Here is a 25,147-nt window from a genome sequence, read left to right on the forward strand (position 1 = left end):
GACTTCCTTGGTGGGCAAAATAAAATACATTATCAACCAGCAGATCGAAGAACCCTATTCTTAGTTTGTTTATATGTTTATCTTATTTATGACATCAGTACTAGTATATTATTATATATCATATGCTATAATCCACTGAAAATAACTGCAAGTTCTAGTAAACCCATAGTTATGTAGGTTTTTGTGAGTTTAATGTGTGTTTGACCATCAACTTACCCACCATGGTTCTCTTGTCTGCAGTAATGTTTCCATAACAAACTCTTGCTTTCTTGGGTCCTTTGTAGAATTATTTATCCAAACTGCTAGACAAACACAAGTTCTGTAATGTAAATCCTGCATCTGCTACATACGACTACAACAGTGAGCAGTGAATGTGTAAGACTTCATACAATGCTTTGAACATCATATTGTTTTTTTTTGCTTACACTTGCTTCTTTGAGTTTCCCTCCAACACCATCTCCATCAGATACATGATGCTTGAGAGGCATGACTGCTTTAGTGTTTTTGGTCGATATGATCCTGTAATTAGGCCCATCATAATTGTCAGCACCAGGCCCACTGGGCTCTTAATCTGGCCCTGAACAGCAGTGTCCAGTGAAGCAGGAAGTCAATGGGCGGGGTAAAAGGGTAAGCCACTGGCGCGAGGAGAGACATTGGGGCCCTGGGAGACATGGGGGCACTTGTGGATACAGATATGGGTCACTGGGAGAAATGGGGTCAGGCACTAGGGGACACAGACACTGGGAGACATGGGAACACAGACACTGGGAGACACTGAGACTGTGACACTAGGGACACTGGCTGGGAGGCATGGGGACACAGACACTTGGGGACACTGGGAGACATGGGGACACAGACATTTGGGGACACTGGGAGACATGGGGACACAGACATGAAGACACAGATGCTGGGAGACATGGGGACACTGAGACACTGGCTGAGAGACATGGGGACACTGACTGAGAGGATGCTAAGACACAAGGGGACACTGAGACACTAGGGACACTGACTGGGAGACATGAGGACACTGGGAGACATGAAGACACTGTGTCCCTAGTGTCTCTGTGTCCCAATGTGTCTCCCTATGTCTCACAGCGTCCCCATGTGTCTCAGAGTCCCCATGTTTCCCATTCCCCAAGTGTCTGTGTCCCCACATCTCCCCGTGTCCCCTAGTGTCTCAGTGTCCCCATGTATCCCCATAGTCTCCCTGCTGCCTTTCTCCCCATCCTTCACATACCTGAGCTGTAGTCTGTCTCTGCAGGCTAGTTATCTGGACTGTCTGTGCTGTGTAGCTGCTCCCCTGCGGATCAGTGAGTAGAGAGAGGCAGGGAGATGCTGCAACTTCCTATCCCTGCCTCTCTCCATACACAGTGACCCCTACTGGCTGGTGCTGGTATTGCAGAGTAATCTCTGTTTATACTGAGAAAAATATTTGAATTTGTATTGCCGATATTACAGCAATACCATCACGGCCAGGCAGCCTCAAATACCGACTGTGCCTTAAAATAACAGTCAGGTGGCAAACCTAAGAGTAGTGCGTAGTGTAGTTTTTTTTTCAATGGGCCTAGTCCATGGGCCTGGGCCTGGAGCTGCAGCTCCATCAGCCCCTATCTTAATCTGGCCCTGATCCTGCTCGTGTGATTAACTGCCACATAGTCACAGTCATTGCTTACCATGCATCAGGAGAATGCAGATGACATGGGGTAGAGTAAGAAGGTGCAGCTGCACACCCACTTTCACATACGCACTGACATTCCATTCACAGGATGAAACAAGAATATAAAAAATCTAGGATTTTATTTGGAATTTGTGGTGTCACCTGATCACTAGGTTGTGATTTGAACTTTGGACCCAGCATTTCTCTAGATAAAATAGCAGTATATATTTGCTAGCTATTTGGCTGACATGCAGAATACAGTATATACATTTAGAATCACCCCACCAAAAGGAGCTTTTCATGTTGTTGATTATAGGAAAAGGACTGTTTATCTAAATGTGCTAGCACTAGTATTTTCATTCTATTTCATTTTACAGGGGTAATTTTAAATGCAAGGTCAACATTAAGAGAACTCAGAAAAAATCAATAGGTCTTTACCTTTTACTCAGTAGTGTATTGAATCAGATAAGAATTTATCCAAATGCTTACATTTCCTTTCTTGAATCCACACTTTCTTTGTTGTTGTGTACCAGAGGTCAAATCTAATTTGCCAACATTCACAGGTGTACATTTATTCAAAAAAGTAAAAAAATTGACGTAGAACACATTCCATCTTGGCATTCTGAAAGGCCAACAAACTAAAGATTAAAGAGAATGTATGTAAGAAGAAAAGCACATAAACAAATACTTAAAGCTTATTTGAAAAAAACACTTTGTGTGGATTTCTGGAAACGAATTGAGTTGCTTTGAAGGACATGCCGTTATGAAATAGATTGTTGTGCTATGAGTAATTTAAGATGTCATGTTTGTTTCTTTCTTCTTTTTTGTTCAAGGAAAAGTGTGGAAACCTTATCCTTTCAATTATTTTTTTCTCCTTCTGCCTTCACTATGAACCTTTTCTATAATCCCACTTTTCCTCCACCTCTTCCATTACAACACCATCTTTTGCACCACTTTTGTTTTTGAACCTCTCTCTTCTGTAATCTCACCCTACATGAGCTCTCTCCTCTACAGAACATCAACTTTTCCACTGTTCCCAAATGTGGCTTCTGTGTTCTCCTTGAAAATTAGTGTGTAACATCAATTTTTAGAAAATGTTGAGATATTTTATGTGTGCATCACTTGTGTACTTACTCTTGTAAAAGTAACAAACAAAGCAAATCATATGTAAATTCTTCTTATGAATGTCAATAGATGTGTAAATAGAAATTAAAAATAATGAATGTAGAAACTACATTTCATAAATCGGTGATATATAGATTTGTGCATTTGGTTCAACTGGGATTCATCAGAAGTTTTAGCTATTGGTAGAGGCGTAACTAGAAACCACAGGGCCCCGGTGAGAAAATTGCCCTGCAGACAAACAGATACACAGACAAAGATACACATACAGACTCACATGCAAAGAGATACACAAACAAAGAGATATACATACAGACAAAGAGATACACATACACACACACACACACACATGCAGACACACATATACAGACATTCACACACACACACACACACAGACAAACACACATATGCAGACACACAGATACAGCCATTCACAAACACACACACACATAGAGATACAGACACACACATACAGACACACAGATGTACAGATACAGACATTCACACACACATGCAGACACACACAGACAGACAGACATTCACACACAGACACACATACATTCACACACACAAATACAGACACACATATACACACACACACACACACAGACACACACACATACAGACACACAGATACAGACATTCACACGCACACAAACTGTTAACAATTTTAGTCACCCTTCTGTTTCCTACCTTTAGGTGCAGGAGGGTGATTTCTCTGGGGTTCAGTGGCTGCCTTCAGCTGATGAGAGTCAGAGCTCCCACTCTGACTCCCTCCTCTTCTTTCCCTGCGTTCTCCTCCCTCGCGGCTCTGTGTATGCTGGGAGGAAGTGACGGCTTCCTCCCAGCAGGTGCTATGACGTCATCAATGGGGCCCGGTCGCACTCTTAAAGCGCCTCAGTGCAGACCTGGCCCCAAGAAAATCCATTGCCATTGGATGGCCAAAGAGCATGGGCCACCCGATGAGTCCTTTCATTGCGGCATCAGCGGTTGCTCTGCGCGACCAAAGCTGCACCACAATGCCTGCGAGCATCCCGGTCGCAGGGGTCGGCAGGGCCCAATGGAGTAATGGGCCCGGTCTCAGCTGCGACCCCTGCAACTGTGGTAGTTCCGCCACTGGCAATTGGCGTGTTGTCTGAATTCTGTAACTTTAAATGGAATACTGATGTATCATAAACAAACATGCCGGACAATGGACAGGCGTGTTCGTCTGTTTTGTGAGTCAGAGTTCTGTCTGTGGCACCAATAAGGGAGATGATTGGTGGGAAACCAGATTGATTCATTAAGAGACAGTCACTAAATGTTGGGTTTTCAGTCTATGGGAAGATATATATAATGTTTATATTTTTCAGTGAACTGATTTGCCAACATTATTGTATATGTGACCATTAATTATTTTATCACTTTAAATAGTTTACCTATATACTGACATTTTAAGAATATTTTTTTAAAATCTATAAATACATTTTAAAGGTACAGTCACCTGCCCAAATCCTGGAAAATCAAAATCACTTTTAGTAGATACAACCCCAATGACAATATGTATGCATTTTATTATGCATTTTTTTAATTGTTAGTCTATATCTAAAAACAGCTTGCAAAAACTGCAGCGCACAAGGGAGTTGGGGGAGAAAGAGACACACAAAGTTGGTTGGCAATATTTGTTGGGTGTTTAGGGGGGAGTGTGAGTAGCTGGTCTCGCCTCAGGAGTAAAATTGCCTTGCACTGGCCCTGATTGTATATATACTTTGTTGTCTATGACTTTCCTCTTGTAGCTATTTAACCCAGGAAGAACTGTAAATCAGAAATAAGAGAAACAAATAAGATATTGTTTTTTGTTTTGGTGCTTTTTTGAAAACATTTTTTATTATAGTGCTGTATTACTGTAAAATAAATGAAAATCTTTCATTTCTTTTATCAGTTACTGTATATAACTTGTTTATTCTTTCTTATATCTTTTTTATAAAAGAACAGAACACAGGCTACAAAACAACAGGCATAAAACATATTGCATTATCCAGGACGGTGAAAACAGATGGGGTTTTAATGATGTATAGTTTGCGTAGGCATAGCAGATGATGTGATATTAGGAAGAGCACAACATATGAAGGCAAGGTTAAGGAAAATAATCATTTGGTAGGATATTGCTTCCACATCCCTGATACAGACCTGTGGACACATTATATGGATAAATGGTACACAACAAATGAAAACATATACAGGAGTATATATTGCAAGCAACAAGTGACATGAATTTAGGAAAGAATAATGCCTCTTTGGCTAAACCTAAACTATGCATTGTTTTAGACATGATCCTGTTGTAAAATCAGTCTGCTGATGATTGTAAGAAACTGAGGGAGAACTAGGAAAAATATATATGTTAATACCAATAATAGGGATTATCTAGTGTTTGTGTGTGTGTGTGTGTGTGTGTGTGTGTTTATGGTTCATAAATAAAATGTGGATTTGTCCGTAAGAAGCATTAATGTGCCTGTGATGAAGGCTGCTCACAGGGTAATGCTGGAGACGTGTGAGCAATCTGAGCGACAGTGAGCGGTATGTCCCATGATTGAGAGGACCTGGTGTTATTTGTCTGTGAGGAAGGTAAGGTGTAACTTGTGAGAACTGGGTAGATGGGGACCATATTGATCTTGTGAGCCGCTCTCTTTTCAAGCATGTTGCTGCTTCCATTTAAGACACCAAATAGAGGCAGAAATTACAACATATGGACTCTACTGGACTCAAACGCATGGTCTCCTAGCAGCTGTCATGTAGTTAAATTGGCTTGAGCTGAGAGGATTAGGTCAGATTTAAAACTGAGAATTTTACTCTAAGAAATGGCATCCGTGCAGTACCCTGGTCAGGCCGTGCGCCAGTATTTATGGGTTTTGATGGACTTTTCATTCTTATAAAACCAACCAACAATTTTAATTTAGCTGAAAGTTGATGAGTAGACTGGTGTTTTGACAGTCTTATACATCCGTTTTATGGATGTAATGCAGTAAACGTTATTTGTTTTAGTGATATTGGGTTGATAAGTGAGAATATTTTAGTAATTGACCCTTGTGCTTACCCCTGGCTTTGAGTGGTGACTGTGTTGATTAGCAAGCTGTAAAGAGTCCTCAAACAGGATAATCTAGTCTTAGAAACATGTCGTGTGGGTCTTGTAAGCTTACAACGTTATTCTTCCAGAATAGTCTGAACAATTTATAAAAAAAAATGATTTAAATTGAAATAAAACCCATTTGAAGGTGTCTCTCAGTGGGCTGCATACTGCAAACTGAAATGTCAGGTCTATTGAAACTGCAATTACTTTAAAAGATAAATTGTAGCCAAGCTTATGAATAAGATGTTTAACTTTCTAGTCCTGTAGATGTCTCTGGTGATATACGATAATCTTTTTCCTCTCTGAGACGATAAAGCTCTAAATGAGAGTTTGCAGGGTAAGCTGCTGATAATAATATGTTGTTAGTTTTTTTTTTTTTCCTCACGCCTCTACATTGTGTGTGTGTATATATATTTCTGCAATATTGTCCATAGAGAACTACAGTGTTATATTTTATTTGTTAACGGATTTGCCAACATTTAGGTGTATTTCTTTTGCATGGTTACTACATCTGTCAGCTTTCAGATGACTTACTGATCAATAGCACCACTTCTACGTTTTTTTTGTTCCAGCTCAAACACAGACATTTGCAAACAAAACTTTGCCTTGTTTCTATACGTAGCATTAGTTAATATGTTTAATTACTAGAGTTTTGAGAATGATGCAGTGAATATCATATCTCCTTAGACCACTGATATGACCTTTCCATTAGTTGAAAACCAAAATGCTAATTTTGGGCCAGAAGTAGCCAAGATTTAAAACAGTTTACAACTTTTTTTTCCCATGTCTGGCATATTAGATGAATTTTTTTTTTCCAAACTTTACTTATTAGTGAATGTAATTATTCATTGAATAACCCCTCCAGCTCTTAAAGGAGCAAATTTTCAGCGCTGGGCCAATCCCATTGGACCATAGCTCCCATAATCCACAATCAGATGCCACGAGCATTTTAATATAAAATCACATAATAGAATTATGCTTTGTTTTCCCCAGTTACATTTACAGGAAGTTCACCCTTTTTGATAATGTAATATTTTAGTTTAGCAACATAATGATACAGGAATACAATATTCTATCAATTTATAAACTTTCCATATTACAAAGAATTACAATAAAATATAAAAGGTTTGCTTCACTCTGGTTACAGATTGATAAATATCTATGTAGGTGAGTTTGCAGGTGCTTGGCCCATCCTGTAGCTGGATTTAAAGAAAAATGGAACTGTTTTCCATGCAAAAAGTTGTGACATAGAAACTATTTTCTTTTTTTTTTACTTTTTTTGTTGTAGTAGCATATATTAATGTATGAGAACAAAAAGACAAAATATATACTGTTTGTGTCTGCACAATCACTAGCCCAAGGCAAGTACCTATCCTGATTAAAGAAGGTTGGTTAGATCAGTGATAATATCACTGCCTTAGACCTGGCCAATCATCTTACCAATAATAGTATACCAGTATACCATCTACCTGAAATCTCATGGATTGTGAGCAAGTTTGAGCAAGGCCTTCTTCACCTTAAGTATCCACTATGTAAGGTGATGTGGAATGCTTTGGTGCTATATAAAACAAAATTCTCAAAATGTCTTTATTTTCCATCCAGCAGAGTGATGCATTGTTTGATAAGAATAGTGGTACTCAAATAGATATGGTGTATTGCCTTGATTGAATAAACTCTGTCTCTATCTCCAGCATATCCTAAAATTTAATTCCAAATTCACCATTACACTAACCTACCATTTTCCCTTTCTTAGTGCTATGTAACTTGCCTTTGCCACAAAGACGTTAATAAGCCCACTTCTCCTGAAAAATTCTCACTCATCCTTTTTAGATCTCTGGAGTCTGTACCTTCGAAAACAATGCTTCTCTTGCAGTTTAACATTTGTTGCCTGATGAGATGTGGCCATAGGTGGTCTCACAGAGTCCTTTGTGGATAATGTATCTAATTTAACATTGTCTGTCTCCGATGGTATACTTGCGTAGAAGTTAACAATTTAAAACTCTCTTCTAGTTTGATATTTTCCCATTGAGGTTAGCTTTTTACTCTTTTTTCATATATTTTCACAGTACCTGAACCGCGGCTGCACAAGGTACTTTGCTACCAAAGATACTGACAAGCAGATCCTAAAGAACCGCAAGAGTCCAGAGGTATAGTATGCTTTGCTTATTAATATGTACTTCCTACATGTATAAACAAACTGTTTTTGAACATTAGCTGCAGGTGGGAGAGATTGTAGATCAAAAACATGACAGGAGTTTACTTCATTAAATATATTAAGAAGAGAATGCACACTAGAAACACTAGATAAAGTTTTGAAAATACTTTAATATACCAACTATTGGTACAATAAGCATGAAGCAAAAATACAAAGTGACAATATAACGGCATAACAAAATAAACAATAATAATTACCACAATTCTCACAAGCCTATTATGGCAGAAACAAGAGTCCCCAATACACCCAACATTTCGAAAAAGGCAGACAGTAGGTGCCGAAACATTGGGGTTATTGGGTACTTGTGTTTCTGCCATAATAGGCTTGTGAGAATTGTGGTAATTATTATTGTTTATTTTGTTATGCCGTTATATGGTCACTTTGTATTTGTGCTTTATGCTTATTGTACCAATTGTTGGTCTATTAAAGTATTTGCATACATTTCTCTAGTGTGTCTTTCTCTAATGTCTCTAGTGTTTCTAGTGCGCATTCTCTTCTTAATATATTTGATGTTTGTTAGGTACTTGAGGGAGTACCTGGGAGTAATAGCACCTAGTGGTATTTTGTTTATATATTCTCTCCATACGGTGTTACTGTGCTAGGAGTTTACTTCATAAAATACATTCTTTAAATGTGTGCTTGTGAAGCATAGATTTGTCTTTAGGTTACTAGGATATAAATTATAATTAAGCAGATATATATGGGCACATAGTGACTAGTATGTTTTGTTTGCCTTTTTCTAAATTTGTAGCACTTGCCATGGTTTGCATTTCTCTCAAATTGACATCCTTCTGACTACAAATGTAAAATATCTGTCAAGTTAATAACCTTTCATTTTTAGTAGTGCTTATAATATGTGTCAACTTTTGTTAAAATCATTCAAAAGCCATTATGCATCTGATCTACTTCTATTCTTTGTTGACAGCTTTTGTATCACATATACCTTGACTTATACATTTTATAGAAATCTTAATACTAAAGGGATTAGTTATAGTTATGCCTTTTAGATATTGCATTTGAATTTTTGTGCAGCAGTTTTCCCAAATCTCCCACTTTTGGATCAAAATCTCTCTTCCAATTATTCTGTATGCGTGTGTCCTTTCTTGAAGTTCAACATTTTGCTGTGTACGAACATTAATGAAATTCTTTTAGAAATTTACTTAGTTGAATAAAACATCTTTACAGCAGGCAATTGTCACCTAGAATGTTAAAGAACAATCCCACTTGTTAGTAAAACCTCCATCTACATTATTAAAAAATGCATCCCCTGTGGTCATTTGAAATATCGGGAGGTTTTACGATTTCAGCAGATGTTTAATACAGTTGCTTGTGCATCATTGTGCATCATTTACATATAAACACGAATGGAGGTGACCGAAAGTCAACAGTGTTTTTTATTTTATTTTTCCTTTTTTTTTTTTTTTTAAATCAGATGCTGCTGTGCATTCATTTATAGGAATAACAACTGAGCATGCACCTGTGATGTCATACATGTGCATATTTCCTCACAGGATTGATTGAAAACTTAGCATTGTCTGAAATATGTCCAGGTCCACAATGAAGCAAATGCTGAGAACTGAGGAATTTTCTGCAAAATAGTCAATTTAATAAAAGTCTTCTAAAATAATATATGGATAAATATAATTATAATTTTATATATATATATATATATATATATATAAATTATAATTTTATATATATATATATATATATATATATAAATAAATAAAACCAAGGATGGCTAGGGCTGCACTCACCTGAGCATGCATACTTTATAGGGTGCTGCTGGGGCCAATTTATACATAGAAATACACAATGCAGTGCTGGATTGTGTGTATATATATATATATAATAAAAAAAAAAAAGTCAAATTATAATGTACTCAAATATCTTAAAAAAAAACAAAAAAACCTTTAAAGCATAATACCCAAGTAAGAAGAAAGCCTGCAAGTTACTCTGTAAAGCATGTCGTTTTTCCTTTGTCTCAGACAGATGATGAGGGTCAGGTTGCTGCTACCCCTGGTAACAGAAATGACAAGAGGAAGGGAGGTTCAGTTACATTCTAGATTTCTGCTTTGACAGGGGGTATCATCATAACTAGGCATTAACTGCCTGAACCCATAGATTCATTGTGTCGGGCAGGGGGTAGGGCCTTTTAATAACATCTGAGCTTCTAGAAAATGCCATAGTGTACCTGAGTGTATAACATGTAGAACATGGTATCCCAATACATGACTTTGCTCAACATAGCTTCATTTCAGTTCCTCCTAATGGCCATCTCCAGATTTCTAACCGGCAGAACACATTGGTATAGCTAATAAACCGACCTCCTTGTGTAGTGCATACTGTTGCATGTGATGAGAAAATTAATGCTAATGGAAAAATCTTTACTGCCACCCTGAAGCAAGGGGTTGTTATGTGATTGCTTGCAGCTGTTTGTTTCTTCACAAGAATTTATCGCTTCTGAGCTGTTGAAATCATTGCTTGTATCCACTAATTGTTATGCCTTAAAAATGATGCAGTTATAATTAACACTTTGCTTTGTTTTTTTTCCCTCTTGCACCTGATACCCATCACTGTTCAACAATGTTACACATAACACAGACATGCAAAGACTCTTAAATGTAACACGTGCTATAACATGTGAGCTCATGGGGTCGTTCAACTAGCATGACAAGGTTATAATAAGTGGTCCTATCTATATTGCCTTCTCAGAAGGAAAATATTGACATTGGTAATTTAAATGGACTTTGTTGTTGCTTGAGCAGAAACCGATTGATAGATCCTCATTGGTGTTAAGGAATAAATATAGATTACATATTTGATAATAATCTATATTTGGAAACTGTAGTTGCTTCACAATATCGTTTAAGGCATTATGCTGGTAAACGACATCCATCATTGCTTATTGAGGAAGTGTGAGTGCCTTAGGATGTAAAGTTTTAACACATATTTGACTAATTTATCAATAAGAAACGAGTTCTCAGTTACCGTTATCACTCTTATTACTCTTGCTCTTATTGTCACATGTGTTAACTTGTTAATAAACACATGCTCCTCTGCATGACATCTCAAGGCCAATACTGCAATACTGCATTCTATATTGTTGATGCTAAGGTTTATTAATGAAAGCATTGATCACAACAATTTGTAGTTGTTTCACATGTTTAGTAGCCAAATTAAATTTTGCAATTTGAAATCCAAGTAACAGTAATCTGGTTTGGGATTAGCCAAGGTCTCTACGTGCCCTCTTTTCCCGTGGTTATTACAAGACATTGAGTTTGATTATTTTTAGCCCAGGTAGCATTTACCCTGTTTGCTGAGTAGTTTTAATCCTATAGGCTTCAATGTAAGAATTTGTCTTTAGTAAGTAGAATAAACCCTTACTCTGCAAGGATAATCCAACCCTATGGGACACGTTATTGACTGACTCTCTCTTTTTTTCAGGAGGCTGGCATTAACATTTACATAGGTAAATCAGAAAAGCTGATGGCACTCACCTAGCCTCCTTATTAAAGGAAAACACATGACACCATATCTATTGAAGCTTATTGAAGTGGGTATAGTGCCAGGCAACCATCCCTGCAGTCTTTTGTATAAAGAAATCAACTATAACTGGTGTTAAAGGTTTACTCCACCCAAACAATTGTTTTCTTAAAACCAGTGTTTTAAGAAAACAATCTTTGGTTATAGTAACCCTTCCAAAAAAAGAAAAAAAAAACAGTGTCAAGGTTACAATGCCAAGATCTCCCTCAGATGGATCCACCTTTGCTGAAACCTATTCCCCTCGCTGATGGGCAAGCTGACGGGAGATCATGGTAGCACAGATGGGTGGACGTGCTACCATTGGCTGGCGTTTACCAACATTCTGTGTGTCCTGATGGCAGATACCAAACATGCCTTGAACTGGTATTAGCCAGTTTGTAACTCTTGATTCATGCTAACTAATAATGCCCCAAAAGCTCTTTGGGAGGTGGAGCCACACTTCCGTCAGCAAAGAGGTTAAACTCTGTATCTGCAATGTTTCATAGCAAAATGCTGCACATTCAGAATCCAAGCACCATGACTACCTTACTAATGACAAATTGCTGAAGTAGTTATTTGGTCAGGGTGCTTGGGGTAACCCTTTCACTTTTTTTATACAGGATATATGTTTTTTAAGGTATATTAAAGGTAATCAAAATCCATCACAGTCAAGGCACAGCCAGGGCACCAAATGCAAATTAGGAGAAGATATAGGAACATTGTTTCATTTTATCTCTTCTTTAGATGCTTTCTCTGTGTAGACTGCCAAGTGCAAATGACAGAGCTTATAACAGTGAGCGTAGATGGAGGCATCCTGTTGCAGGATCAAGAGGTGTTGAGTTCTACATTTAAGTTTACTTTCACACCTCATAACATATATCTGTTAAATATAGAGGGTAAGTAAAACTAATATTAAACATCCTGAGAGGTGACAGTTCTTTAACTTAAAGGTACACTGTAATCACCAGAACAACTACAGTTTTATGTTGTTATTCTGGTTTCTACAGCCTGTCCTTGCAGGCCTTTTAATGTAAATACTGCCTTTTGAGACCGCCATTAGAGGTGTTTCCTGGATCAGTGATGCACAATGTGCAGCATTAATGTTCAGCTTCTCCACACTCTGCGTTAAGTTCCTCATAGTTTTAATTCTGTGCATTTCTATGAGGAGAAGCTGATTGCCGCAGTGCGGTATTTTGCCATGCATGCGCAATAGCCTTTCAGTGTTTTCCTATGTGAAAACCTTGGGTTGGCTAAGATTGTCAAATTGTATGATTTCAGCCAAGGAGGTAGAGGAGTGTGGGATAAACATGGGTGGGATTTAACATCATGGAGGGAGTCAAGGAGGGCATACTGATGCTTCCCATTGCACGTGCGCTGCCTGCAAAAGAGAAGCATATTTCATTTGTTGCAACTTGTAGTCCGACGACAGACTTCATTTTTGCACAGGATTAATATGCAAAAGTGCAATTATTTATTTATATGAAGTCTACACATATAGACAGTTGACATCTCTAAAAGCAGAAGTGGTCATTGTGGATGGACTAACTATTTACAGATTGATGCTCTGACTACTAGTCATTGTCAGTGGACTGGGAACTACCAATGCGTTAGCTTGTCGCTGCTGAAGTAGAGGAGCTTGCAAGTGCTAATGCCCAGGAGCAAATACTTTAAGTCCAAAAGCTGTCCCTGTGGATCTGATGAATGGTGCTGCAGTGGTTGTGTGCACTCAACACCAGTTATCACAGAGACAAGGAAAGCCTTTGGATTTGCAAAGTCGCTTCTGTGGAGTATGTGTACTGTAAGCCAGGAGGTGTAATTCCTCATAAAGAGGAGTTACGAGCTACTTAAAGCAACATTTTATCAATTTGAGAAATTATCTAAATAAAAGACTGCAATTATGGTATTCTGGCACCGTATCTTCCATGTAGTAGTTATGGTACATACAGTCTCCCTTTAAATAAGTGCTTTCTACATTTCCTAAACAGAATTATTCAGTGCATTGAGGAAACAATTATCTTGTAAAATTAAATGGTGACTATAGGAGGTTAGATTGAAAGCCTTAAGGCTCAGGGTCAGTCTCAGAGAGTTCTCATGTATTCTTTTATGAAAATTCTTATTTTATTAAAACACATCAAAGCACTCAAAAACTATTGGGACCTTACTAGCCGTTCTGTAAATTCACATGTCTGTGTAAATGGTGTTTTTACACTTGCAAACGATCACTACATCTGTCAAATATCCATCAAATGCATAGGAACATAAAACAAAAGCTAGAAATACTTGCTTAATGTTCCATGGATTCAGGTCATGGTATAATGGTTGTGGTTTTTCAGATAGAGAATACAATGTCACATTACTAAAATGCAGTATGTTAACAGCAGAGAATAACAAGATGATGTGTTTTTTTCCAAGAACTTGGCTAGAATAACTGCTTAATTACAATATTGTATTAATATAGCACACTCGTTATTAGATGAGCAGTGAAAATACAACCTGATATCTTTGATGCAGAAGTGTGTACATTCAACTTTGCAAATGTATTGTTACATCATCTATTCACAGTTGCTTAGGTTTCTATTCTATGTAAATAAGCTTTTGTTTCAGTACATGAACAGCTGAAATAGTAGTCCCACAATTCTTAGTTTTTTTGGAATATGGTCTGCTGGTACTAGCCCATGTACCCATAATTTGTAGTTGGGATGCCATACACATGTCTGCTTGACATATATGCTGTAACCAGCTCATCTGTACAAACAGAGGGGAGCCACATATATTGATCAATACCTAGGCCTTCCTTTGTTATTTAACTCCAGCTAACAGAGAAGAACTATTACCAGAGAATAGCAGAGAATTAATACATGTCTCCCCGGTTTGAGCAGATATCTAACCCTGCTCACACCAAAATATTCCATGCGATCCTAATATTGTTGAAGTCCAATCATCCTTAAGGGGTTAAAGAGAATATATAGAGACACTATCTCTACTTGTTTATGTATAGTCACAGCTAGTTTTACTATTTAGAATTTTGTAACTCAGATTTAATTCAGTATAGTTCAGAGTGTAGTCAGTGGTGTATTTTTAATTTGTACCAGGCATGACGGAACTCGGGCACCCCCTAATTTAAATTTGCCCCACCCCTTCTGGTCAAGGCCACACCTGTTCCTGTTAAAGACTAACACACGCTTTGACTGACATACACACAGACACACCCACTCACTGACCGGCACACACTCTTAGATACACTGACATACACTCACTGGCAGACACACATACTCACGCGCTTACTGATTTGACACAATCTGACAGACACACACAATTACTGATTTGACACAATCTGACAGACACACACAATCACTCAGACACGCACTGAAAGACACACAGACACTCACTGACAGACCCACATTCACTGACAAACACACATTGACAGATATCTACACACACACTCACAGGCACACTCTGATAAACATACACACACATTCACTGACAGACACATACATTGACAGACGTACACACACATTCACTGACAGACACACACACAAACTCACTCAAAGAAACACACATACTCCCTCACTGAAACACACATTCACTGACAAACAAACTCACTGACACACTCACAAATATTAACACACATTCACTGACAGACAGTGACTTCAGATGGCCAGTCGGCCATCTCTTGGGCCCCCCCTAAAGTCAAGGCAAACAAAGTATTTGTCAGAGCACTTGGGGGGGGGGGGGCAATGTAGTTTGCCGCCCCCTGCAAATGCCTTGTTTTTCTTGTGCTAAATACAGCACTGCGTGTAGTGAATAACCCTGTGTGTTTCATTCTGATTGTTGATTTGACGTACTAGATTACTTTCTCATCCTTCTTTCTATATTTGATGCTCTGGCATGGCTCCTGATATCTATCGGTCATTGCTTAAATCGATTCTCTAATACACTTTGTGCTAAGCTCTTGGCCATAGTCTAAGACATTTTTAACAGATACTTTTTGCCAATGGATATAATGTTGTATGTCGTAGTCACACAATTAATATAGAAAATTTGCTCTTAGGCATCTTTCTCTGGCATTTAAGTTTCGTCAGAGCTACTAAAGTGCTGGGAAACCATTGCTTGTTTTTCTGTTAGCTTCCCAATTTTGCAGACTTAAACGTGTACTTTTATCTAGAACTCACAACACCGACTGTCTGTTCTATGTACACTTCTGTTTTAATCTGGACAGTGCAATTAACAATCCAAAATGCTCTTTTCCCTTGCTTTTACCATATATTATCAGGAAGATGAGGTATTTCATTCACAATTTACCTGCAGCTTTTAGCTTAGTGTTGGTGTTGTGTAGAAACACGTGGAATGATTTTATCTTTGCATATGCATGATGTTTCGTGTGAGCAAGCCACACTATGACCTTTTGTGGTCGCCTTCTAAATCTTTTTATTTTAAATTCAAAGCATGGATTAACTCATTTCTGCATGCACCTTTGCTTTATGGGTGAACGTCTATTCACAAGCATATGCTATATAGAGCTTGGTTGTTTCATTTATAATTAAAAACAAACTCTCCATAAAGCAAAGTAAATACTTTAGCTGATTTAAGACTCTCATTCAAATCTGTAATCCTTTTTTGTTTTTTCTTTTTGCAATCTTTCTCTGTTATGCTGTTCTTTATTGATGTGCTTAAATGCCTGAAATCATGCTCTAGATATTTCATGGCTTGTTTTGTGTTAGCTATGCATGCACTTTGTGCTTTTCTATTGTATTTTCTACTAATAGGAGCTTATTGCTAGACTTTAGTTGGATCATTTTTTAGAGAGGGTCCAAGCATCTGACAATACAGCTACTTTGTTGCATTGGTCACAGTCATACATCAAGAATACACAGGTTGCCCACCTTAAGAATGATGAGATTTTGGACGTTTTTTGTTTGCCTAGTGATGTAGTAGTAAAGATTTCTCTTTCTTTCTTTCTTGTTTTTTTTTCTGCAGTACCTCAAACAAGGCTCCCTAAAGGATCCTCTCTTAGATGATCATGGAGATTTCAATCGCATGTGCGTTGCTATGAAAAAGATTGGCTTGGATGACACGGAAAAGCTTGATCTTTTCAGAGTGGTTGCCGGTGTCCTGCACCTTGGAAATATTGATTTTGAAGAAGCCGGGAGCACCTCTGGTTAGAAGACATATTATTCTATGAGTATATCAGTGTAAATGTCATCTGAATGGCTTTGAGTTTGATTTGAGTCACAAAGCACAAGGTTCTTTTAAAAAGGGAGAGTGGAGTGTTCTGTTGAAATTGCATTTTTGAAATTTATTAGGCGAGCACGCCAAGGACTTAGTGAGTCTAAGCGACAAATGGATTTTGAAATCGCTTACCTGTTTGAGTAAATGAAAAGGCTGATTTGATTACAAGTAAATGAAACAGCCATCTGCAGAGTTGATTTGTAAAGGTCTTCTCTAAACAATAAAAATGCACAGCCCTTTGACTGCTGCAATGCAGGTGCACTGCAGTGCAGACCCTTTCACAAATAAATGCTTGGGGATTATTAAGTGGTTGACCACACTACCAGCGTGAACTTATTGTAGCTTTTTCAGTATAGTAACACAAACTGTGTTGGATTCATCCCTCTCTGAATCTTGAAAGGGTTAATCTCCATTGCAACCTACTTTTTTCTTTTCATATCCATCACAGCAGAAAGAAAAAAAAAATCAAACTGAAAGCTATCAATGCAGCATATGAAATGTTTTATATAAAGAAAATGCTGTACTCGAACCGATGTGAGTTTGTGACACAACTTTGTTTGCCCTTGACAAGCTGTGTGATATTGTAGTGCGGCAGCAGCAAGTTGCATGTGTTGAATGTTAGAGTAGCACAGGGAAACATTCACCATTCCACTCACTGACTCATAAACTTCAATTTGATGACATTGGAATAAAATGTACCTACCGCAAGAGAGTTTTTATTTTTTATAGGATGTGAATTGGTATCACAGAGTAGCTTTATCTCTTCACACAGGGCAATGGTTTCCAGCTGTACATTCACTTTGGACACAATGTAGATTAGACAAAATATACAGCAGTACGTGACGATTTAGTGGAATAGCTTTCCCCTTTGTTAAAGACCCTCACTTTTTTCATGCAAAACTTGTTTGTTTTAGCTGTGTCCAGTGCAGCAGGTTCTCCACAGGTGTATCAGCAAAGAAAATAGGAGAGCTCACTGTTTATTTAGTGGTCGGGTTGTCTCATCCATTTTGAAATAATTGGCTGGGCACTACATTTTATGCCGTTGGATCTACTGTCTATGTTCCTTCAACCCCTTAAGGACCAAACTTCTGGAATAAAAGGGAATCATGACATGCCACACATGTCATGTGTCCTTAAGGGGTTAATAGAACTCTGAATCTTTGTGTGGCAGGGATCACAGAGCTCTACTGCAGTGAAACTCCTTTTAATATGAGTTTAACTTTCTGTTAGTGTCTTACTTCATTCTTCTTGTAAAGGACTTTAAACAAATAACTCTCGGTATTCCACATGAATCAGCATTCCCTCTAATGTTAAAAAAAAGACAATCACTGTTATGGCTAAGTGGAATGCATAGAGAGGGTAAAGATAGATTCTCCAGATAAATAAATATATATTTATATATATATATACTTTTGCAGGTTAATGTGTAAATTACGTATACATATGGCCACACTTCTGGCACTTAGTGGGTTAAATGGGAATTAAGATGAGGAGAGAGAGAGAGAGAGAGTATATATATATATAAAATGGGCATTAGAATTGCCTATTGCTAATAGACTAATCTGTCAGTAGAATTTATATTCATTTGACAATGATATAGGAATGTATGTTCTTTGCCTTTACCCACAGCACAGTAAACATTTGTGTTTTTCTCCCACAAGCTGCCAGGCACTTTATTGTTATTATGTGTCTGGTACTGTGTGTTTATTTTTGCCAGAGGAAAGGATAAAAAGAGCAGCTTGCATAAAACAGATTTTTTTTTTTCATTTTTTTGCTCTCAAATGCTTTTTAAAATTGTTCATTAATGCCTATCACATTTAAATGATGATGTACCCACTGTGAGAATCTGATTATGATGACATGTTTGTTGCATTGCTCACCAGGTGGTTGTAACCTGAAAAACCAGTCCAGCAATTCATTGCAGTGCTGCTCTAAGCTCCTGGGGCTGGATGAAGATGATCTGCGTGTCAGTTTAACCTCTCGGGTTATGCTTACAACAGCAGGGGGCACCAAAGGCACAGTGATCAAGTAAGACCAGTCTAGCTTTTTTCATTCGATACACCTCTCCTTTTCTCCTGCGCAAACAATACAGAGGAAGACCAGCAGTATATCTTTAATACTATATCATCCTCCTGTGCAGAAATAAGAAACAAACAGCTCTGCTCTATAGAACTCTTATTTTCTTATCTCTCTGCCCGGTAGCAGCTGCAGTAACTTGAAGTAATGCTCACATTAGTAAATCCCATCCAGTAATGAGCCACCTTCTTTGTAGAGGGAAGCTGTATGAAACGTATTTAGCAGATTATGGTTTCTTTAACTCTTTGCTTGCCCAGGTTTTGAAATGTACCATGCTCTTGATTGCCCTGTTTCTTTCTTTTTTTTTTTTTTCACGTTAAAAAAAAAAAGACTAAATATGTCTCTCATATATTGCACACAATTATAAAGTGTACTTCCTCTTGAGAAAAAGAGAAATCTTAATGCATTGTTTAACCCCTTAAGGACCAAACATCTGGAATAAAAGGGAATCATGACATGTCACACATGTCATGTGTACTTAAGGGGTTAAAGGAAAACAGTTTATTTAGTAGAACAAAAATAACACCCATATTGTGAACCTATGTACCAGCAGAAGTGTAGAATGATACACAATATCGCTCCATCAACTATTTTTGGCTCCAGCTCCCATAATTCCAAGCAATCCATATCCTGCAAGAAATTATGGGAGTTTTAGTTCCACAAACCCAAGTGTCTGTTTTTTGCTATGCACGGATAGCTTTTTTCCACAGTGTACACGAGCACACCAGGTAGGTCTGCCCTGGTCACGATTCCCTTTCAGGAAAAGTGTTGGCAATAATGTTTCAAACCTGTGAACCTGATGTTTGGAATGATCCACTTCACCTCCAAGCTATTTACACGCCTGTCATGAATCACTTACATTCTAGGTTGAAGCAAAAGGTTTAGGGCCATTACTTCACATGACAGGGAAGACATTCAATTCCAAGGCTTACATTGGATCATTGGCTTTTTAAAAAAAAGTTAGAGTAGTATTCATTTTTCTACTCCCACTACACAACTCCTTATTTAATGCTTATTGTTGTAATTTTTTTTTTGGGGGGGGGGGTCAAAATTAATGAAATTCTGTTATAAAAATTAAATTATAGAAGTGATAACATGAAAACCTAAGTGTAGAAGATGGAGCTCGTAACGCTTAAGCTGTAACCAGAGAAGCACTCATGCTATTGTTAGAGTGATAATATTGTTATGTGATAATAGTTGTATTTTTTTATTTTTATCCATTGTATATTACACTTTTCTATTTCGTTATCATTAGAAATTGTTTTGTGTCCTAAGTGAATGTATGAATATGTCTAAAATCTGAATATCTCTCTCATTGTGTGCCGTTAGCAAGCACACCGTTCTAACACTGATTTGGGTGGCACAATGGTTTTCCCCATTTTCATATAAGCAATTCTTCCTTTCATTGTGCCATTAATGTGTGCACACTGAGCTTAATCTATATTAATGTGTCACTATGATCTATCAATTTCATTTTTACTACACATATTGCTTGCAATTCAATTTGATGTATTTTGATAGCTAATTATACAATGCACAGTTTATATATACTGTGTTTTACTTAACTTCTATTTTCTGGTAGCTTAGTAGTTGCACTGCATTCAATTATAAGTGGATTTCAATGACACCTTGAAATGTGTATGGGGTACAAAACCCGATACTGATCACTATTACACCTTGATTCTTCATTTTATTCAATTTAGTTTTTCTTTTTCCAAACACTCATTCTTGTTATCATCCTATTCAGGTAGGAGATCCCAATGTTCAATTCTAAGGAATTTGTAGTCTCATGGTTCCATTTTGTCTTTTTAAAGAATCTCATATGTAGTATTCTCTATTACCAGGTTATAACCCTGTCTTTGATAACGATTTACTATATTGCCATTTATTATATAGTAAGTACATAATGAGACTATTTTCTGATAAGCAATTTACAGGTAAAATTCTAAAAGTGGAACAATCAGCAGGAACATTCCATTAGTTTCTATGACGACTGCTTCACTTTTTTTAACCTTACTCCACAATTGTTCCTCATGAATGATCCCGACTGGGTGCTATGATTGCCATAAATTATTTTAGATTTGCAAGAAAAAAAATCTGTTTTTTTTAAGTAAAAAATGCATCTGTAAATATTTACCGGTGGCTTAGCAGACAGAAATAAGCATGAGGACCCATCTCTGGACTGTTCTGCTATCCTTTAACGTTACTTCAAGGGACACTATAGTCACCTGAACAACTTCAGCTTAATGAGGTTGTTCAGGTGAGTGCTACAGCTCCCTGCAGCCTTTTTCTTGTAAGCACTGTATTTTCTGAGAAAACGCAGTGTTTACATTGGAAGCTTGGAACACCTCTTGTTGCAGTCAATCAGACGGCCACCAGAGGGACTTCCGAGTTCAGAGGCCTTAAAAAGGCCTCATTCACGTCTGACGTATTCATGCATGGGTGAATACTTCAGCCGGGCTATCAGCACACAAAGCACTGTGAACGCGCTTTGTGTGCTGAGGCTGTCAGCACTGCTGTGGGAGTGGCTTCAGCTGACAGCTGAAGACCGAAGAGGAGGACCCACAGGGACTCTTTCTGGCCACAATAGTGGTTGAAGGGGGGGGGAGGAGACCTACTCTCCTTCCCCCCCCGGCCCCCACCCCTGGGTGGTGGGTGGGGGCCATGAAGATAATGAGGGGGGGACCTACTGTTCTCCCCCTCTCCGGCCCCCACCCCTGTGCGGCGGGTGGGGGCCCTAAAAATAACAAAATTGTGGGGGGACCTACTGTCCCCCCCTGGCCCCCACCCCTGAGCGGTGGGTGGGGGCCCTAAAATTAAAAATAAGGGGGGACCTACTGTCGGTGGGTGGGGGCCCTAAAAATAAGGGGGGACCTACTGTCCCCCACGGCCCCCACCCCTGCGTGGCGGGTGGGGGCCCTAAAAATAACAATAAGGGCCCTAAAATTAAAAATAAGGGGGGACCTACTGTCCCCCACCCCTGAGCGGCAGGTGGGGGCCCTAAAATTAACAATAGGGGGGACCTACTGTCCCCCCCCGGCCCCCACCCCTGAGCGGTGGGTGGGGGCCCTAAAATTAAAAATAAGGGGGGACCTACTGTCCCCCCCGGCCCCCACCGAAGAGCGGTGGGTGGGGGCCCTAAAAATAAGGGGGGACCTACTGTCCCCCATGGCCCCCACCCCTGTGTGGCGGATGGGGGCCCTAAAAATAACAATAAGGGCCCTAAAATTAACAATAGGGGGGACCTACTGTCCCCCCCGGCCCCCACCCCTGTGCGGCGGGTGGGGGCCCTAAAAATAACAATAAGGGGGGGACCTACTGTCCCCCCCGGCCCCCACACCTGAGTGGCGGGTGGGGGCCCTAAAATTATCAATAGGGGGGACCTACTGTCCCCCCGGCCCCCACCCCTGAGCGGTGGGTGGGGGCCCTAAATACAAAGGGGGGGACCCTAGTCACCCCTCCCCCCCAAAAAAAATATCTCCCTACCTACCCCCTCACCCTTAAAAATAATGAGGGGGGGACCTTTAACTAAAAACCTGTAAAAAAAAAAAAATTAAGATAAAAACAACTTACCATTCAATGTTTTCTTTCTTCTAAAATCTTCTTTCTTCAGCCCCCAAAAAGGCCAAATAAATAACCATAATAACCGACGCAATAAAAAAAAAAAAAAAAAGAGTGCAAAAAAAAAAATCCATGTTCACCCATGGAGGGCTCCGCGCAGACTGACCTCTGCAGGGCGGGGGAAGGCTTATAAAGCCTTGCCACGCCCTGCAATTAGGCTAAGAACACTCTGATTGACTGGTTTAAGCCAATCAGAGTGCTCTTTGTCATTTTACACAGCGTGGGAAAATTCCAAAGAACTTTCCCACGCTGTGTAAAATGACACAGAGCACTGTGATTGGATGGATTTCAAGCCATCCAATTCTTAGCCTAATTGCAGGGCGTGGCAAGGCTTGATAAGCCTTCCCCCGCCCTGCAGTGCTCAGTCTGCGCGGAGCCCTCCATGGGTGAACATGGATTTTTTTTTTTGCGCTCAGTTTTTTTTTTTTATTGCGTCGGTTATTATGGCTTTTTATTTGGCCTTTTTTGGGACTGAAGAAAGAAGATTTTAGAAGAAAGAAAACATCGAATGGTTGTTTTTATCTCATTTTTTTTACAGGTTTTTAGTTAAAGGTCCCCCCTCATTATTTTTAGGGTGAGGGGGGTTGGTAGTGAGATAATTTTTTTTAGGGGTGGAGGGGTGACTAGGGTCCCCCCCCCCTTTGTATTTATGGCCCCCACCCACCGCTCAGGGGTGGGAGCTGGGGGGGACAGTAGGTCCCCCCCTTATTGTTAATTTTAGGGCCCCCACCCACCGCTCAGGGGTGGGGGCCGGGGGGGGGGGACAGTAGGTCCCTCCTTTATTGTTAGTTTTAGGGCCCCCACCTACCGCTCAGGGGTGGGGGCCGAGGGGGACAGTAGCCCCCCCCCTTAATGTTAGTTTTAGGCCCCCCACCCACCACTCAGGGGTGGGGGCCGGGGGTGGACAGTAGGTCCCCCCCTTATTGTATGATATGGATGATGGGAGTGGATGGATGATATGGATGATGGGAGTGGATGGATTTGGGGATGGATGTGGATGATGAGAGTGGATGGATGATATGGTTGATGGGAGTGGATGGATTTGGGGATGTATATGGATGAAAGGAATAGATAAAAATAGATAGATATGGATAGATAGAAAGAAATAGATAGATAGAAAGAATTAGATAGAAATAGATAGAAATAATTAGGTAGATAGAAAGGAATAGATAGATAGAAAGAAATAGATATAGATAAATAGAAAGAAGTAGAAATAGAGTGTGTATGTGTTTAACAATATTTATTTAAAGTGTGTGTGTATGTTTAACAAAATGTGTGTTTGTATGCAAACACTATATATAGACAAATCTATATATATAGTGTTTGCATACAAAGTTTGGAGTAGGAGGGGGCGGGTATAGAAAGCGAGCTGAGCTGTCAATCAGACAGCTCAGCTCGCGAACGCGCACATGCGCGGTAAAGCGCTGAATTTCTTCATAGGGCGGCTGTCAATGCCGCTCTATGAAGAACGCGATTGGTGGAGCGCGAAGCCACAGAGAAGCGTCCTATTGTGCCCAGCGATTTCGTCATTTTGACGAAAAAGGGGGCGCGGCATGGCTGGGAGCTCGGCGCTGGAACGGAGGTAAGTTTTTAATATAAAAACGCTCCGAAAATTATTTTTAATAAATGAAAGTTCAGATAAAAGCAAGAAGGAAGGCTGGGGGACCTTTCTTTCTTGCTTTTGTATGTTGACTATAGAGTCCCTTTCAGTGCATGTTTAATGTTCCTCTACTGGAAAACTGACACACTATATAAGTATAATTTTATATGAAAGTATGCTACTGCCACTCATCAATAAAACAATAGGAACTATCTGTTTATTTGTAATTAAATTATACTTTCTTTGTGCTGACAATAAAGTCAGAAAGTTGAATGGAAAGTCATAGGGGGATATGCACTTTACTTTGGACGAAAACAAAAAGAAGAATATCCAGCACACACGTATTTCCATGTTTTAGCAATGTTTTAGCCCCAACAAGGGATTTTTCAAACTTTGCTTTGGAAAAACGTATTTTATTGTGTTAATGGCATAACTTATGGCCAGTAATGGAACTTACGGTACTTATTACTTCTGTATGTTATTGCCAGGCATAAGGTATTCATAGGAGATGAGTGTTACAACTGATGTTATGACTTGGTGATGGATTAGATTGCATCATTGGATCAGAGCAGAGTTAAACACAACAAACAACTTTTTTTACATAGAAATACATTTATATTTTTTGCGTTAATTAAAAAAAAAAAAAAAGTGAACCTTTCTTTGACATCTTATGCTAGCATACCGGGTAGGCTAAGTATGGCACAGTGAATGTTTGTTTATTTGCTGTTTGTGGATTTGTTGCTTGTTATCACAATAAAGGCTTTCACGAGAAATCCATTTGAGACCATATGCACAGTAATTAAGTTATAATTCCTTATGCTTAGAACTATCATCTTGTCAGATGATATCTGGAGATTGCTAAAACTTTTCATAACAGTTAAGAAGCATTGTCTTGTTCTCTTCTGTAATAAATAGTAAAGATAAAACCTACACATTAAATGACTTACTACATCCTTTAAGGTTCTCCTTGGCTGCTGTTAATTATTACTGCACAGC

The 25,147-nt window shown here is 38.9% G+C and overlaps 1 protein-coding gene across 5 annotated transcripts in view; it reads left to right on the forward strand.

Moving 5' to 3' along the window:
• MYO6 (myosin VI) overlaps positions 1 to 25,147 on the forward strand; it is a 257,778-nt gene that overhangs the window by 109,596 nt on the left and 123,035 nt on the right. For all 5 annotated transcript variants that reach the window (XM_063443007.1, XM_063443009.1, XM_063443010.1 and 2 more), the window contains exons 10-12: positions 7,952 to 8,032; positions 16,603 to 16,783; positions 18,738 to 18,882. In XM_063443007.1, coding sequence (XP_063299077.1) covers positions 7,952 to 8,032; positions 16,603 to 16,783; positions 18,738 to 18,882 — 407 coding nt within the window. The remainder of the gene's footprint in view (positions 1 to 7,951; positions 8,033 to 16,602; positions 16,784 to 18,737; positions 18,883 to 25,147) is intronic.

The sequence above is a fragment of the Pelobates fuscus genome, chromosome 2 (assembly GCF_036172605.1).
Source record: "Pelobates fuscus isolate aPelFus1 chromosome 2, aPelFus1.pri, whole genome shotgun sequence".
In the NCBI taxonomy this organism is placed as follows: Eukaryota; Metazoa; Chordata; class Amphibia; order Anura; family Pelobatidae; genus Pelobates; species Pelobates fuscus.